This window comes from Mustela putorius, unplaced genomic scaffold (assembly GCF_011764305.1).
Source record: "Mustela putorius furo isolate JIRA1106 unplaced genomic scaffold, ASM1176430v1.1 tig00003987_pilon_pilon_pilon, whole genome shotgun sequence".
NCBI lineage: Eukaryota > Metazoa > Chordata > Mammalia > Carnivora > Mustelidae > Mustela > Mustela putorius.
The window spans coordinates 5015323-5033152 of NW_025422126.1; the positions used below are offsets into that span (position 1 = coordinate 5015323).

Genomic DNA, 17830 nt, shown 5'->3' on the forward strand with positions numbered 1-17830 from the left:
TTACTTCAAGTTGGACCTGTTCCTTTCACAATCTCTTACATGACTTACTCTTTCAACTCTTTCAATTTATAATCTCTGGCCTTTTAATTTCACTAAGCCTTATTTAAATGTGTTTGCATATTCAGGGTGGTATTGAGTTTATGATTTTTCTTGAGTTTCCATAATTCAGTTTTTCAAATTAGACTTAAGTAATTCCAGAATATTTCTAGATAATGTAGTAATAACAATTACTTTCTTTTTCCAGGTAGGTTACTTTGTGCCAGTCATTGTGGTAATAGCTTTATTATGTATGTTACTTAATTTAATCTGCTCACAGCCTTGGAAGGTAGATATTTCTCTGCATTTATTAGTAAGGAAATTCAGACTTGAGATTAAAGGTCACCCAACTAATATGTGGCAGAACCAGGATTAAATTTATGTTTAGTCTCAAAACACTACACTTGTGTTTTGGGTAAGGCCTGAAATCCTGGTTTCACTATTCCTTGATAGAATCCAGTAGATGATGTCAAAAACAGTGATTTTGACCTTTTTTTATTATAGATTTTGGAGCTGCTTTGGTTTGTGATTCCTACTTGTAACTGGTATCTTAATCTGTTAGCGTTGCAGTAACAAAAACACCATAGATTGGGTGGCTTGTAAACAACAGAAATGTTATTTCTCATATTTCTGGAGGCTGGGAAATCCAAGATCAAGCTGCTGAAAGATTCCGTGTCCAGTGGGGACCACATGCTGGTTCATAGATGGCAGTCTTCTTGATCTGTCCTCACATGGCAGAAGGAGGAAGGAAGCTCTGTGGCATCTGTTTTCTAAGGGCACTCACTAATCCCAGTCTTGAAGGTTATACTCTCATGATCTCATCACCTCCCAAGGCCCCACTTCCAAATACCATGACATTAAACGTTAAGATTTATCAAGAATTTGGAGTTGGAGGGGTGGGATGGAGGATCACAACCATTTAGTCTACAGCACCTGAGTGTGCTTGAGAGGAGTATGTTTTGAAAATCACTGCTTTAGTACATGTTACCATTAGAGAGACTATAGAGATTTTTAAAACCTTTCATTTTCAACATGTTTTTGGTTTATCAATAGTACTACATTTTGTAATCCCTTAACATTTCTACAGTACTTTAACTGGAAGATATATTAGTGACTTTCTATATTATTTTATGAGATATATTAAGGCAGGGATTAATATTTTCTCTTAATGAGAAAATGAAAATGTTCTTTGACTTGCCTAAAAACACAGAATCATCAAATGGCAGAAACAGGATTCAAACCCAGACTTCAGATTTTTAGTCCATGGTTGCTCTTGTAATATCTTGGTGTAGAAATTGTTGTTTAAAGTGATATAGATCTTTTAAAAAAATGATGATAAAGATCTAAGTTTGAAGTCCAGCTTGTGTATTTACTTTGGTCAAGTCATTTAACCTCACATAGTCTTTGTTTTCTTTTAATTTCTGCTTTCTTTAGAGTTCTGTGAGAATGAAATAATACATGCAAAGCACTTAATGCTTCCTGACACACAAGCCCTTAAGGAATGACAACTGATGAATTATTTTATATTGAGAATGGTGAAAAAGACTTATTCTTTATAAGGTAGAAGCTCTCCTTTCAATTTCTTAAAATGTCAGCTTTTTCCCTGTAAGCTGTATATTACTCATATCTGATTAGATAGTCCTTCATTCAATGTCTTAAATTTATAATGGATATCAGGCCTCTTAGGAAGCCTTTAAGGAGCTATTCAACAAATGGAGAAATAAAGGACAAAGTGAAGTGACTTGCTCAAGCTCATATATTGAGTTACAAATCCTAGCATCTCTGTTTTTGTTGCTTATTATGTTTTTAAATATTAAAGTTGTTATTAAAATCAGTAAATTTATTGGTAAACTTATTAGGTTTTTAAAAATTAAATTTCACATACCATAGAATTTACCCTTTCAGAGTATATGGTTCAATGGTTTTTAGTACATTTATGGTTGTACAGTCATTATCACTAATTTTAGGATATTCTCATTATCTCATAAAGAAACTACTTACCTGCTAGCAGTTATTTCTCCCTCCCCCGTCCCTGGGAACCACTAATCTATTTTCTGACTTCAAAGATTTGCCTGTTCTGGAGATTTCATGTAAATGAAATCATGCAGTAGGTGGCCTTTTGTGATTGGCTTCTTTCATTTAATACAATGTTTTCAGGATTCATCCATGTTGTATCATGTTATCAGTACATCATACCTTTTTATTACTGAATGACATTCCATTGTGTAGATATACCACATTTTAATTAACTTGTTTATCAGTTGCTGAACACTTGGGTTGTTTCCATTTTTTGCTTTTATAAATAATGCTGCTATAAACATTCACATACAAATCTTTCTGTGGAAATATATTTGGATTTCCCTTGGGTAAATACCTAAGAATGGAATTGCTGGGTCATATGGTGAATTATATATAGTTTTTTAAGAAATTTGCCAAACTGTTTTCCAAAGTTGCTCTTTGAAGCTCTGTGTATTCAGGATATTTCTTCTTTATAAATCTTAAAAATATTTTTCCAACTTGATTTTCTACTTTGCTTACAATATATTTTGCTATGTAAAACGTTTTGTTTTTATTTATTCTTTTTTTCTTTTTTTTAAGAGAGGGTTTTGGGGTGGGGCAGAGGGAGAGGGAGAGAGAATCCTAAGCAGGTTTCGTGCCCAGTGCAGGGCCCAACAAGGGACTTGATCTTAACGACCCTGAGATTATGATCTGAGCTGAAATCAAGAGTCAGATGCGTAACTGACTGAAATACCCAGGCACACCAAAAGTTTTGGTTTTAGATCTTAACATACTCAAATTTAACGTATGTTGCTTCTGGATTTTGAATTGCAGAAAGACATTTACTTCTCCCAGGTTATAAAGGAATTCATGTATTTTTTTCCCCAGGAACTGTATGGTTCCTCTTTTTTTTTTTTTTTTTAAGATTTTATTTATTTATTTGACAGACAGAGATCACAAGTAGGGAGAGAGGCAGGCAGAGAGAGAAGGAAGAAGCAGGCTCTCCGAAGAGTAGAGAGCCCGATGCAGGGCTCGATCCCAGGACCCTGGGATCATGACCTGGGTCCTGGGATCATGACCTGAGCCAAAGGCAGAGGCCTTAACCCACTGAGCCATCCAGGCGCCCCTATGGTTCCTTTTTTTAAACACCTGTTTTAAGTTTATCTTGATGTGCAGAGTGAGGAACCAATTCAGTTTTGTCTTTGCCCACAGATTATCCAATTGTTGTAACACCATTTATTAAAAAGTCTTTTTCCCATTATATGAGTTTTACCTCAATAAAAATTAGTCTTTTCCCCTGGATTAAAATGATCTCAGGGTCCTGGGATCAAGCCCCAAGTTGGGCCCTCTGCTCAACGGAGAGTCTGCTTTTTCCTCTCCCTCCACCTCTCCCCCCTGCTCCTGCTCTCTCTCTCTCTCTCAAATAAATGAAATTGTTTTTAAAACATGATGCCTTGGGACACCTCAGTCAGTTAAGCATCTACCTTCAGCTCAGGTCGTGATCCCAAGGTCCTGGGATCAAGCCCTGCATCGGGCTCCCTGCGCAGTGGGGAGTCTTCTTCTCCTTCTCTGCCCCTCTCTCCATGCTTGTGCGCACTCACTCTCTCTCTCAAGTAAATAAGTAAAATCTTTTTTAAAATATGATGCCTTTATCATGTACCAAATTTTCACATAGATTTGGATCTGTGAAGTTTCTTTTCCCATTGGCCTGCCTACTTACTGATGTGCCACTACTACACTTTAATTACAGAGGCATTTTATTTTATTTTTTAAGATTTTATTTATTTATTTGACAGAGAGAGATGGCAAGAGAGGGTACACAAGCAGGGGGAGTGGGAGAAACAGGCTCTCCACTGAGCAGGGAACCTGTTACGGGGCTAGATCCCTGGATCCTGGGATCATGACCTGAGCCAAAGGCAGACGCCTTACCGATTGATCCACCAAGGCGCCCCTACAGAGGCATTTTAAATATGTTTTAGTAGGTGGTAGAGTCTTTTTAAAGATTTTCCTGGTTATTTGTTTATTCTTACAAATAAACTTTTTTTTTTAAATATGGTTGACATACAATGTTATGTTTGTTTCAGGTGTAAAACATAGTGATTCCACAAGTCTATACTTTATCCTGTGCTAACTACAAGTGCAGCTACCATTAATCACCATCCAATGCTATTGCAATACCATTGCCTATATTCCCTATGCTATACCTCTTACTCCCTGTGACATATCCATTCTGTTAACTGGAAGCCTGTATCTCCCCATTCCTCACCCCCGTTTTTGCCCATTCCCCCTTTCCCCTCTTCCAGCAACCATCAGTTTGTTCTCTGTATTCATGAGTCTTTTTCTGCTTCTTGTTTGTTAATTCATTTGTTTTATTTTTTAGTTTCCACCTATAAGTGAAATCATGTGGTATTTGTCTCTCTGTCTTATTTATTTCACTTAGCATAATACGCTCTAGGTCCAATCATGTTGTTAGCAAATGGCAAGATCACATTCTTTTTATGGCTGAAAATACACAAATAAACTTTATAATCAAACTAGTACCAGAAAAAAAGTACTAACAGTATTTTTATTGGGATTACATTAAATATCTAAGTTAACTTAGAATAAACATTTTTATGATGTTGAGTCTTTTTTGAGGATGTGTATGAATCCTTTTTGAAGGAAAAATATTTCAGATGCCTAGTATTGGCCTAAGTTATATTTAATGTAGTATCACTTAATTATGTACACTATAAAACTAAGGGATAAATTCTTTTTTTTTTTTTAAGATTTATTTATTTATTTATTTGACAGACAGAGATCACAAGTAGGCAGAGAGGCAGGCAGAGAGAGAGGAGGAAGCAGGCTCCCTGCTGAGCAGAGAGCCCAATGTGGGGCTCGATCCCAGGACCCTGAGATCATGACCTGAGCCGAAGGCAGAAGCCCAGCCCACTGAGCCACCCAGGCGCCCCCTTACTGTGCTTTAAACCAAAAGGAAATAGGAAATTCCAGAGTTGATTTAGTCATTCAACTATATTAAGGACCCTGTGCATCCTTAATTTTGCCATCCTTAGGAATGTTGGATTTTCCTTTTCTTGGTTATCACCTTTTGGTTGTGAGATGGCTGCTGCAACTTAACTTTCATCTTACCTTTATTCCATCTTTCCAAATAAAAAGGAAGGAACAGAAGAAAAGGCCTTTTGCTAGCTAAGCTTGTCTTTTTTTCATCCCCCCCCCTTTTTTTTCTTTTCTTTGTTTTCTGGAAAGGTAAATTTCCCAGCCAGTTTTTCCCTTAATTTTCATTGTCCAGAACTGGTTTACATGTGCATCCTAAGACCAATCACTGGCAGTAGGGAATGAAATTACTATGACTGGTTTAGACCGATTCTCATTAATTCTCTTGGGGTGGAGGAAAGATAACCAAATATCTCTACTAGCTACTAAAACAATCTGGAATTCTGCTAGCAAATAGAGAGTGGTGAGAAATGAAGGTATGTCTAGAGTAGACAGTAAAGGACATGTATTCCAAGCCCTGATGTTAGCAAATGGGGGGGGGGGAGACTTATCTTTTGACTGCACATTCTCCACTGTTTTCACTGCAGCACAGATATAGAAAGTAATAGATCTCTTTCTCTCCCCCTTTTCTCCCTTTCCACCTTGTGCCAGGTTTGAGCCCCTTGACCTGAGCACTTCTGAGTAAATATCCCTTTTTCCATGGTTGCTAGACTTATTACTAGCAAATCTGTTGTTTCTTAGTGTCTGCAAAATTGGATAATTGGTTTGTTTTTAAATGTAATGAGCCCTCCTTTATGTGTTGCTTGATGTCAGATTTGAGAAAACACTTCTGGTTGGCTAGGAAAAATTTATTCCTTAATGTCATAAATTAGGTTTTTTTTTTTCTTTTAGAGAAGAAAGTTAATTAGTAGTGCTATTTAAGGAGTGGTCCAACTATATGCCACACTTAGCTGTTCTTCAAAATATAGTTTTGCCAATCCGTCCCAAACACATACTACTAATAAATTTTGATAATTGAATGAGAGGGTATGCTGAGGGGTTGCCTGGATGGCACAGTTGATTAAGTGTCTGACTCTTGGTTTTGGCTCAGGTCCTGATCTCAGAATCGTGAGATCAAGCCCTACATTGGGCTCCATGCTCATTACAGAGTCTGCTTAAACACTCTCTCCCGCTCTCCTCTGCCCCACCACTCCACTCTTGCACACACATATGCCAAAAAAAAAAAAAAAAAAAAAAGAAAGAAAAGAAAAGAAGGAAGTTGTGTTGAAGAATCCAGTCATCCAAATCATAGGAGAGGGCTGAAGTTGTTTACTGTCACTCCTTTTCCACCATGCATCTATGTGTGTTCTTTGCTTTGGACTTTTTCTTGGTTTAAGTGGAAATCCTGTCTTTGTTGCTAATAAGCCTTGTGGCTCTGGTCAATTTATCTTTCCTTCTCTCGGGGACTCACTATGATGGTGTAATAGAAAGAGCACTTTGGAACCAGACATATACTTGAGTTTAATTCCAAGTTCCAGTGGTACTGAAAGTGGCTCTGGGCAAATCATTTTACATTTGAGTCTGTATTTCCTTGTCTTTAAAATGGGGAAACTTGGGCACCTGGGTGGCTCAGTGGGTTAAGCCTCTGCCTTCGGCTCAGGTCATGATCCCAGGGGTCTGGGATCGAGTCCTGCATCGGGCTCTCTGCTCAGCGGGGAGCCTGCTTCTCCTCATCTCTCTCTGTCAAATAAATAAATTAAAAATAAATAAATAAATAGGAAAACGTTTCTTGCAGAACTGAAAAATCTGTTTGACACATAATAGGCAGCTAATTAATTGTCCCCTTCCATAACACAAGATTTAGGTTAGATGATCTCTAATAATCTGATCCAGTATGTAGTTTTTAGAATCTTCACTCTGCTGCTCTAATAGCATGCCCTTATCACTAGTAATAAACACTCTAAACTACCACAACCCAGAGAGCCATCTGGTTGCCTTCTTTCCATTCCCTTCAAAGTGTTCCTAATGAGGACTTTCTTTCTTTTTTTCTTTTTCCTTTTTTTTTTTTTTTTTTAGCGCTGATGCCTTGATTTAAATAGCTCGCTGCAATTAAACTTCAGTATTTTGCCTCCACTGCAAGACTCCTAGACTAGAGAATTTGTGGCAACAGTGACTAGGACTGCTACTGTGCAGCTCATGACTCATTCATAACTCTCTTAACAGATTTAAGCAGCCTAGTCAATGTTGAGGTTATTATGCCTATTTAGACTTGAGACATTCACTTCAGAACATACAATTTTTCTTATTCCTTGTTCTCTAAATATGCAGGGAGAAATTTTCCTCCCTTCCTCCTCTTCTGCCCTACCCTTCCTTCTTCCCTGAGCAGTTAATGATATAATAATCCTGGTAGGTATCATCACATAGTAGGCAACAGCACAGCTGTCCCCATAGCCTTCTGTAGTTTAACCCTTCTCTTTCTGACTTGTAATTTTTGCTTGACGGTCTACTCTTCAAGATGATGAACTTCTTAAGGGTAAAAGTTCTATCTTAATTTCCCTGGTTTCAAGCATGCTGGCTACTAAGTGCTGACCTATCCTAGACATATTTGGCCTCATTTTGCAAGAACAATCTTTTTTCTTCACCAGTTTCATGAAGATGGCATAACTAAACTTGTATTCTCTTTCTTCTGAAAGCTGTTTCACTTCATGAAATAATGAAATCTATACTTTATTTCAACACTAGCACTTAGGCAAAGTGTGTTGTGAGTGCTTCCAAATACCTTGTCTTAATTTGAATTGAACATACTCATATGGTTGTAGCTCATGTCTACAATTAGTGTCTCTCTCTCTCTCTTTTTTTAAGATTTTATGCATTTATGCGTCAGAGAGAGCACAAGCAAGGGAAGCAGCAGGCAGAGGGAGAAACAGGCTCCTGCCGAGTAAGAAGCCCAATGTGGGACTGGATCCCAGGCCTCTGGGAGCCTGATCCGAAATGAAGGCAGACATCTAACTGACCGAGCCAGGCAGGCATCCCCAATTAGTCCGTTATATGTAAAGATTTATGCCTGGTTTTGATTTTATTTTATAGCAGTTTATCTCTTCTTTTGTGATTCCCCAAACCTCTTATTACTATAAGAGAACAAATGTCAATTAGCAATTATTTTTGGAAGGACCTGCATTTTATAGGATTGGGTTTTTCTGCCCTTGCTTGGTTTATCCCTTGTTCTCTAAGGGTGAAGACTATTTTCCAAGGAGATGATACCTATACATTGGTAACTCTAACAAGTGTAGGGATCAGAGCAGGCAGTCTACTGTTAAAAGCTCTCCATAAAAGCTCAACATTCATGTTCCAGGCAATGGCAGTTCCCTAAATGTTTCTTGGCACCTACTAGCTTATTAACTAACTTACTAACTGCCAAGTTTATTGTACTTGCAATGCCTCCCATTTCACTTTTCTACAAAACCCATGAAGCTCTTTCAGACTATTCTAGCTCATTCACTTGTTCTATCCCTCCTCTGAGCTCTATTACACTTTTTGTCATTTCCACTCACTTATCAATTATTGTGCATTACTACTTGGTATTGCATTTTTAAAAATGTTATATTAAATAAATCTATCAATTTTTATGGTACTTTGGCAATTACCATAATTATCCTAATTTATATTTTATGGAATTTTTTTTTAAGTTACCCCTAAAATGGAAGGTCTGGAGTGCAGGAGCCTCTGTTTTCATTTCTTTGCATTTCTATAGTAGCATAGTTCATGTTTTTGTCAGTTTTCACTTAATGGACATATGGCACACAACATTCATTTAAAATGAGATCCTAAATCTTTTCCTGACCATTCATCCTGAAGTAGATCTTTCCATTTTCTGTCCTTTTGTAAGACTTATCATTTATACCAGAGGTTGGCAAACTTTCCTGTAAAGGGCCAGATAGTAACCATTTTATGGTTTGCAGTACAGTTTCTATAACAGCTCCTCAACTCTGCTGAGTATGGTGAAAGCAGCCATGGACAATATGTAATTGAATGTGATTGTGTTCTAACAATATTTTTTCTGTGGACACTGAAATTTGAATTTCATGTAATTTTCTCTTGTTATTATATATTATTCTTTTTTCTTTACTCCCAGCTTTTAAAAATGTAAAGACCATTCTCAGCTCCTGAGCCATACAAAACAGGCAATGGCTGGATTTGCCCATAGGCTATATTTTGCCCACCCTGTATCAATACTATTTATTTTGTACTTCTTCTGTAGGAGAAAGAATATAGGTTTTAAATCAATAAACTAGGATTCCCTTTCTGGCATACTGCATACTACTAAAATAGTATAAGCTTGACTTTTATTTTCTTAAAATGTGAGTAATACTAAATATAACATTGTATGTTAATTATACTTCAATAAAAACTTTTTTAAGATTTTAATATGGGTACTACTAACCTCATTTGTTTTTGAGAAGAGGTACTGTATATGTAGAATCATTATTTAAGTTATGAAACTGGGTAAAGGAAACCTATTTACTATAATTCATGGATTCTAAGATACATTTCTTTTTGTATTTAAAATGATAGTGTCTTAACAATTGCTGTTGGTTAAGTAACAGCGCTGTCTTGGTTCTCCCTGCTTGTTTGAGCAAACACCAAAACCAGCATCAAATCTTGCAAAGTAGGTGTTGGTAGCTTGGAAGAAATTCCTGGAGACAAAAGTGGAGCACCCTCTTAACCACTGAAAACTGAATGGTTTTGAGAAGTAGTGGGTATTCAATCAGATGAATTAAGCATTATTCCTAAAGTTAGAGTAAAAAAATAATATAGCTCTCCATATAATGGTAAAGTCAGCATATGAGCTGGTGTTTATAGTTTTAGGAAACATTCCATCACCAATGTTCTTGTGAGGCACAGAGGACTATATTAGTCAAAGTTACTCAAAAGAGAATAGAATTCTTGGTATGAAGACATTGATTAAAAATACTTTTATTTTGCTCTTATTTTCCTTTATTTATAGCCATAACTGATATATGTTGAATCAATATAAGTATTAAAGAGCTTTTTAAGAAATTCAAAATGAATTCCAAGTGATCAAGTGTGTCTTTAATTGGTAGCTTTTTTCTTAGTGGTATGTAAAATTATAGTTTATCTTTTTCTTTCATCTTATTTTTGACATTGCTGTATATATACAGTATTTTATCTGTTCTTCTAACAACTCCATTGTAATCTACTTGTTTAGTCTTCCCTAATTTAATTGTAAACTCCTGTGTTTTTGTTTTTTGTTTTTTGTTTTTATTTTTATTTTTTTTTTAAAGATTTTATTTATTTATTTGACAGAGAGAAATCACAAGTAGATGGAGAGGCAGGCAGAGAGAGAGAGAGAGAGGGAAGCAGGCTCCCTGCTGAGCAGAGAGCCCGATGCGGGACTCGATCCCAGGACCCTGAGATCATGACCTGAGCCGAAGGCAGCGGCTTAACCCACTGAGCCACCCAGGCGCCCATAAACTCCTGTGTTTTATTTACTTGTCCCAAAGTGGGTAGCATATAGGAGCTCAGTAAACATTTGATGAATGAATGAATGATGCTCTAATACAGTGGACAGATGGTGTTGTTTCCAGTAGTTTAAAATTGTCCACCCTGAACTGAGTAGGGAAGGAAGTCATAGATTTGTGGAATATAGAAATGAGATTTTTAAAATGTAATTATTCAGTGTGCAAAAATAAACTTGTGGCCTCTTTTTATTCTTCTGTGGTTTTACATTTATATTCTTCTATTTTTATTCTATTAAGAAAATATAGCTCAGATTATTAGGAGGATTAAATTTAGGTAATGCTTGTAAAGTGCCTAGCACAAATACATTAATGGTTTGTTTCATTTAATCCTTCCCACCCCTTTTTAATTAAATCAGTTTTTCCTTAAGCATAAGAACCATGGTTCAAGTTACAGTAAAGTCACTTCAAATTCACTTTTCTGTGTTAATCACTGGAACTACATTGTTATTAGCTGAATTTCATCACAAATAGCATTTTATTATGTTGTATGGCTAAGTAGTCTTGGGGGTAGAACTACCCAGAGAATTTACTAATGTTTCAGAATTACTAATATTTCATAATATTTACTAATATTTCAGAATTTACTAATATTTCAGGGAAAATGTGCTTCATTTTTCCCAACCACTACTTTACAGACCTTTGGAGTAGAAACCCATTTTTAAGTTGTAGAATCTTTTTTTTTTTTTAAAGATTTTATTTATTTATTTGACAGACAGATATCACAAGTAGGCAGAGAGGCAGGCAGAGAGAGATAGGAGGAAGCAGGCTCCCTACAGAGCAGAAAGCCCGACGTGGGGCTCGATCCCAGGACCCTAGGATTATGACCTGAGCTGAAGGCAGAGGCTTTAACCCACTGAGCCACCCAGGCGCCCCTAAGTTGTAGAATCTTTATACTAACATTTTTCTCACAGAGTTTCGGGAAGTTTTATTTGGTAATTAGAGAAATTACTTTCCCAATCTAGGTCGATATTTAATAAGGATAGTACTTCAGATTTGTATAACATTTAAGAAAATCTTCCACACTAGACATCATCACTGTGAATCCTTCCCTGACCTGATTCCATTCTCATCAGTGTTCCAAACAAGATTGTATGTGCAATCTATGAGTTTTCGTGGCATGATAGGCGTATTTCTGCCCTAGCTTTAGTATACAGTGACTGTTTACTTACCTATTTTTTTCCCAGGCATGAGCATTTTGAGGGCAAGAACCAAGTTTTGTTCATCAGTAGGAACTTTCGGCCTGCTGATTTCCCAAATGCCCAGGAAGTATATCAGGGCCCATCATAAAGGGCATACTCAAAAATTGAGTTGGAATTAACTTTGTTGATTATACAAGCAAATCATAACTGGAAAGAGGCTCTAGAATAATTGCCCTAAACATATTTGAATGAAATATATTATGAAATATGTCTTATAGTCTACATTATTATGACATTCAGGTGAGTCTGAGAAGGGAATTATATGGTGGTTGGCTCTGAACTATATACTTATTAGAGGCTTCTATATGGACTTTATTGGCTTGGAAACTCTGACTCCAGACCTGCTTGCTTTCTTCCTGTTGTGGTACTGTCCACAGAATAGTAGCTTACATAATTCTGATCCCTGAGTACAGATACAAACATTGATTATAAGAGTAAGCAGCTACAATTAGCCCTTGCAAAGCATCAAAAAAAGCCTTGTACTCTTTCTTGCTTTCATTACTGATATCTCAGTGATTTTATTTTATTTGAGGCCAGATCACTGTACTAAATTTTTAATATCTTTTTTCTCTTTACTTTTAGGGTTTTGGAAAAATAAGTTATTAATTAGGTTAGGTAAGTGGCAGAAATAAAATAGAGACATTTTTCTAAACCTAAATAAAGCAGAATTCTTTTATTATTGGAGGTATAAGATTACAGTAGTTCTTCCAGTGCTGCAGCAGTCTGTCTTCATCCATCCATTTTAAATGTATAGTTTTGCATGATCTGACTCAGCAGGTTGGAAGTTCCCATGGATTAAGTACCCTATTTGAAAGTGGTCTTACGTGAGATAAGCTTTCATTCATTTGCTTGAACCACATCATATATGGAGCCATAAGTATCCTGTCCTGTCTAATGCAGGCTGTTGTGGTAAATGGTACTATTTTCATTTTTGGATTCCATGATGCCCAATTAACAACATTTACCAATGGCTAACAAAGAAAACTAATAGGAATAGAATCTAGGATTTCAATCCCATGGTAAATCAGTATTTGTTAACCCAGAGTTCTTTAAAATGGCCTCTTATGCTCTCTCTTTGTGAATGGCATCACAGAAACTTGAGAGTTTTTGATTCTTCCTTCTCGCTCCACCTTCCTGCTCTGTCCCATGGCCTCTACATTTATAACCTTGACTTTTTCTTTAGTCTCCCTGGTACTCAGGCTTGCTACGAAGGTCCTCTGCCAGTCACTATCCCTACAGCAAGAACTAATCCTCTATCACCTCTTCCTAGGGATTTATTTGTGCATGCTCATTGCTAGCTTGGGTGATTTCAAGAATAGAGAACCTAGTATTATTTTGAAGGTAGTATTGAAAACTGATATAGAAGTAACCCTGAGAATAAGATTTTAGCTCAGCTGCTTTCTGTGTCTTGGATGAGTTACTTAACCTCCCCTGGCTTTAGTTTTCTCATTTGCAAAATAGGAATAGCTACCCCAGAGAGGAGTTGTGGAAATTAATCCATTCATTCTCTTATCAAACCCTATTAATTTATGTTAGAGTGATTTGGAAAAAGGAATAATACCACAGGACAAAATAGAGGAGAGAATATAGATAGGCTACCAAGATTTAGGAAGATAGCAAGTTGACTGTTAGCAGAGAAGAGCAAACTGAAAACTACCCACAGAAGGAAAATGAAAGTACAGGCTAATCCATATCATAACCCCATACAGGCTCAGGAATTGTAGGAGCTAAGTATCTTTGAAAGGGGGCTAAAACAGGAATATTGATTGAAAATCTGTATAAAGCACCTTTAAAGTCCCAGATCTCCTTTCCCTCAGTGTGATGGTTCACTTCTAGAGAAACTGGACCAGAGTGTCTCTGGACTCAGAGACAATATGGCAACAAAGGTAAAGCAATAGGATGAGAGCAGGGATTAAGTAAAGGTATACCTTCTGTCTTCTAGACACGCTCAGGCTTGCTCCCTTACCTTCAGGTCTTTGCTTAAAGGTGCCTTTCCTAACCCCTTGATTTAAAACTATAGCCCTTCCTAACCTGACATTCATTGTCCCCCGCCCCACCTTTATTTTTTTATCCATGACACCACTACCTGACAAATTTTTACTTAGGTCTCCTTCTCTTGAAGTGCAAACACCAGAATAGTAGGAGGTTTTGTCTGTTTTGTTCAGACAAAAGGTATCCCCAGTCCCTAAAATAGTATCTTATACGTGCTCAGTGAATGTTGGTTGAATGAATAAACAAATGAGACTATTCAGATCTTTTCCCAGAAGGCTAACAGTTAGTCTTATGTCCCCAGGCAGGAGATTGGAGGATTTCTTTCCGGACAAATGACTGGCCTGAGAAAAGACATGCAGACTCTGATGTTTGGGGAAGAGTCCCCCATTTAAAAGGTTAGATCTCTACTTATTAACTGTATGTCATATTTAGTAGTCAGCAAGCTCTATTCTCTCATAGAATCACCAGATATCCAGGGAAAGCCTCCAACACAAAAGACAGGTGCAAAGACAAAATGAGAAAAAGAAATAATAATGCATAGAACAAAATAAAATCCTAAAAAAATCTAGTATCTCTTGTCAGAGAGACAAGAGACAATATGGCATCTATGAAACAAGAATAGAGTGCTCTTTAAAAAAGAGGGGAGGGGACCTCTTTTCAGAGAACAAGAAATAGCTCTTGGGAATGAAAATATGTATAGTAGATATAAATTCAATAGAAGAGAAAATTTAAGGAATCTTCTAGACAGTCGCATGTTCTAGTTTAACATCAAAATTCAGAAATATAGGAGATAAAAAGGTTCTTAGTAAAAAAAAAAAAAAAAAAAAAATCTCGGGGCACCTGGATGGCTCAGTGGGTAAAAACCTGACAGAGAAAGAGAAACAGCGTCTCGGCTCAGGTCATGATCTCTCTGGGTCCTGGGATCGAGCCCCGCGTCGGGCTTCTGCTCAGCAAGGGGCCTGCTTCCTCCCTCTCTCTCTGCCTGCATCTCTGCCTACTTGTGATCTCTGTCTGTCAATTAAATAAAATCTTAAAAAAAATCTCAACAATAGTACCTTTCTTAGATAATGATAGAAAAATCCCTTGAATTTTGAGAAAGAATATTTAGCCTTACATTATTGTGGCTAGTATCTGGCTACAATGTCTTTGTCTCTCTTACTTTGGAACATTTGTCTCAGGGGCACCTAGGTGGCTCAGTCGTTCAGTGTCTGCCTTCGGCTTGGGTCATGATCCCAGGATTCTGGAATTGAGCCTCATGCCGGGCTCCCTGCTCAGCAGAAAGCCTGCTTCTCCCTCTCCCACTCCCCCTGCTTGTGTTCCTGCTCTTGCTGTCTCTCTTTCTCTGTCAGGTAAATAAATAAAATCTTTTTTAAAAAAGAAAATAAAATAGTATACAGCTGGAATAAAAAAAAAAATCTCCTCTGAGGATATTTGTTTCAGATCAGTTTCATTTTTTTGCATGGATTATCCTAGAGAATATTCTAGTGAGTTTAATCTATCCTTGATATATTTGGATTTATTTCTATGATTTTTTTAAAAAGATTTTATTTATTTATTTGACAGACACAGATTACAAGTAAGCAGAGAGAGAGGAGGAAGGAGGCTCCCTGCTGAGCAGAGAGCCCAATGTGGGGCTCGATCCCAGGACGCTGGGATCATGACCTGAGCCGAAGGCAGAGGCCTTAACCCACTGAGCCACCCAGGCGCCCCTATTTCTATGATCTTATTTTATATTTTGTTCCATCTGACCTGGGTTCTTCTCATTCTATTTTTTTTTTAATTGTGTACTAGTGTTATAATCTATTGAGTATCAAGTTCATGTGCCATACAACTGACCCATTTAGAGTATACACTTTTTTTTTTAGCATAGTAACATAGTTCCACAGTGAATTTTACAACAGGTTCAGCACCCTAGGAAAGATCCTCATGCCCATTAGCATTTAGCCCTCATGTTCCCTCAAACCTCCCAGCCCTAGGCATCCACTAATCTGTTTTCTATCTATAGACTTACCTAATCTTGACATTTACAATAATGGAATTATATAGTGTATGTGATCTTTTGTGATTGGCCTCTTTCACTCAACATAGTATTTTCAAGGTTCGGACATGTTATAGCAGGTTGTAAAACTTCATTCCTTTTATTGACGAATGATTATTCCATTGTTTGGATACCAGAGTTAATTTGTCCATTCAATGGTTGATGGACATTTGAGATTTTTCTCCATTTTAGTTATTACAAACAATGCTGCTGTGAACATTCCTATACATATTTCAAAGTGGACATTTGTTTTCATTTCCCTTGGGTATACCTAAGAGTGAAATTTCTGAATCATATGGTATTTCTCAGTGTTTAATTTTTTGAGGAACTGACAAAACTAGTTTCCAAAGCAGCTGCTCCATTTTATATTCTCATCAGCAATATATGTGGGTTTTAATTTTCCATATCCTCAGCAACACTTGTCTTTATTGATCTTTTTGTTTATAGCCATCCTGGTTGTGTAAAGTGGTTCTTCATTGTGGTTTTGATTTGAATTTCTCTAGTAACTAATGATGCTGAGTATTTTTTTATGTGCTTGTTGGTCATTTGAGCTGTTCTATGGAGAAATGTGTATTCTAATTGTTTGCTCATTTAAAAAAAACAGGTCATTTGTCTTTATACTGAGTTGTGAGTTCTTTATATACTCTAGATACAAGCTCCTTATCAGATCTATGATTTGCAAATATTTTCTTCCACCCATGGAATCATGCCTGTAAATTACTTGGCAAAATGATTCACTGTTGTGGCACAGTAAATGTTAAGATACTATTACTGTGATGATATCCTAGGTCCAGACATCAAAAATTCATCCATAGATACTTAGAATCCATTATGATGTGTTTGACATGTTATGTGTGGTTGTTATACTCAAATTAGTATATGCATAGGTGGATTTGTGAGTGACTGATGAATCCGTAGAATTAAGAATTCTACTTTTAGCTTTCCAGTAGGAACTCAGGTGCAACCAGCAAACCAGAAAAAATTTGTCTATTTTGAAATTGCAGTTTACTTCTGTATAGGCAGTTTTTCTATCAGAAGATCGGATTTTACCCATTTACTGAGCAACTACTAAATGCCAGATGTATTATTAGTAAAAGGTGAAAGATTTATATGATATGAAGAGAAACCAGATTGTGAAATGCCAGATGTATTAGAATCCTTTAAAATGTATGTTATTTGGGGCACCTGGATAGCTCAGTTGGTTAAGCCTCCGAATCTTGGTTTCAGCTGAGGTCATGAGATCGGCCCCACTGTCAAGCCCCCCACAGAGAGTGGAGCCTGCTTAAAATTCTCTCCCTGTCCCTCTCCCATCTACCCTCTTCCCACACACATGTGCTCTCTCTCTCTCTCAAAAAAAAAAAAAAAAAAAGAAAAGAAAAAGAAAAAACATACTTTATTCACTTGCTATAATCCAAGGCAGAAAGAATTTAAATAATTTGAATTTGCCCAAATCCATACTGTAACTGTTAGGGATTTATAGGGAATTATAGGGAAATGGTAGGAACTGTGAGGAATTTGAACTCTTCTCTCATTCCAAATCACTTACCTTTGTATTCCTAGCACCTCTCTTTCAACTTGGGGAACTTTAAAAATTATCAGTGCCTGTGCCACACTTCAAGCCATTTAAAGCAATTTCTAGAAGTGAAACCTAAGCATCAGTATTTTTAAAACTCCTTAGGTGATTATTGTTACATGGATTGAGAACTATTGATCTGTTCAATGCCAGAAGAGAATAGATTACTGTTCAATAAATATTTAGCTGTTGAAAGAATACCTAATGGTGCAGTTACTTCATTGTAATTCCCATATTATAGTCAACCTAGAGTGCTTTTGTATTAACTTAAGTCTTTAAAAGGGGCTCTGTATTATAACTTCGTGTATATTCTCCATTTGCCTCCACGGCATGTATAGGAAGATATCTGGCAGGAGGTAACGTTTTGTTGCTGACAGAATTCTGAATTCTCTCCATTACTGAGGAGAATAGATATGGAAATAAGGTAAGTGTCAGGCTTCCTTTCTTGTATTTCATCCAAGGTTGAAGACAGAAGTTGTAA

General features: G+C 36.8%; 1 protein-coding gene across 3 annotated transcripts in view; it reads left to right on the top strand.

The window, feature by feature from the left end:
- Positions 1-17830, top strand: part of PPME1 (protein phosphatase methylesterase 1) — a 63641-nt gene that overhangs the window by 3157 nt on the left and 42654 nt on the right. Inside the window, exon 2 of one of the 3 annotated variants that reach the window (XM_013064303.2) lies at positions 1471-1596. The exons of 1 other annotated variant lie outside the window; for it this stretch is intronic. In XM_013064303.2, coding sequence (XP_012919757.1) covers positions 1538-1596 — 59 coding nt within the window. In that variant the 5' untranslated portion in view covers positions 1471-1537. Of the gene's footprint in view, positions 1-1470; positions 1597-14039; positions 14134-17830 lie in introns of all 3 variants that reach the window. One more of the 3 variants, XM_013064304.2, reaches the window with a different exon arrangement.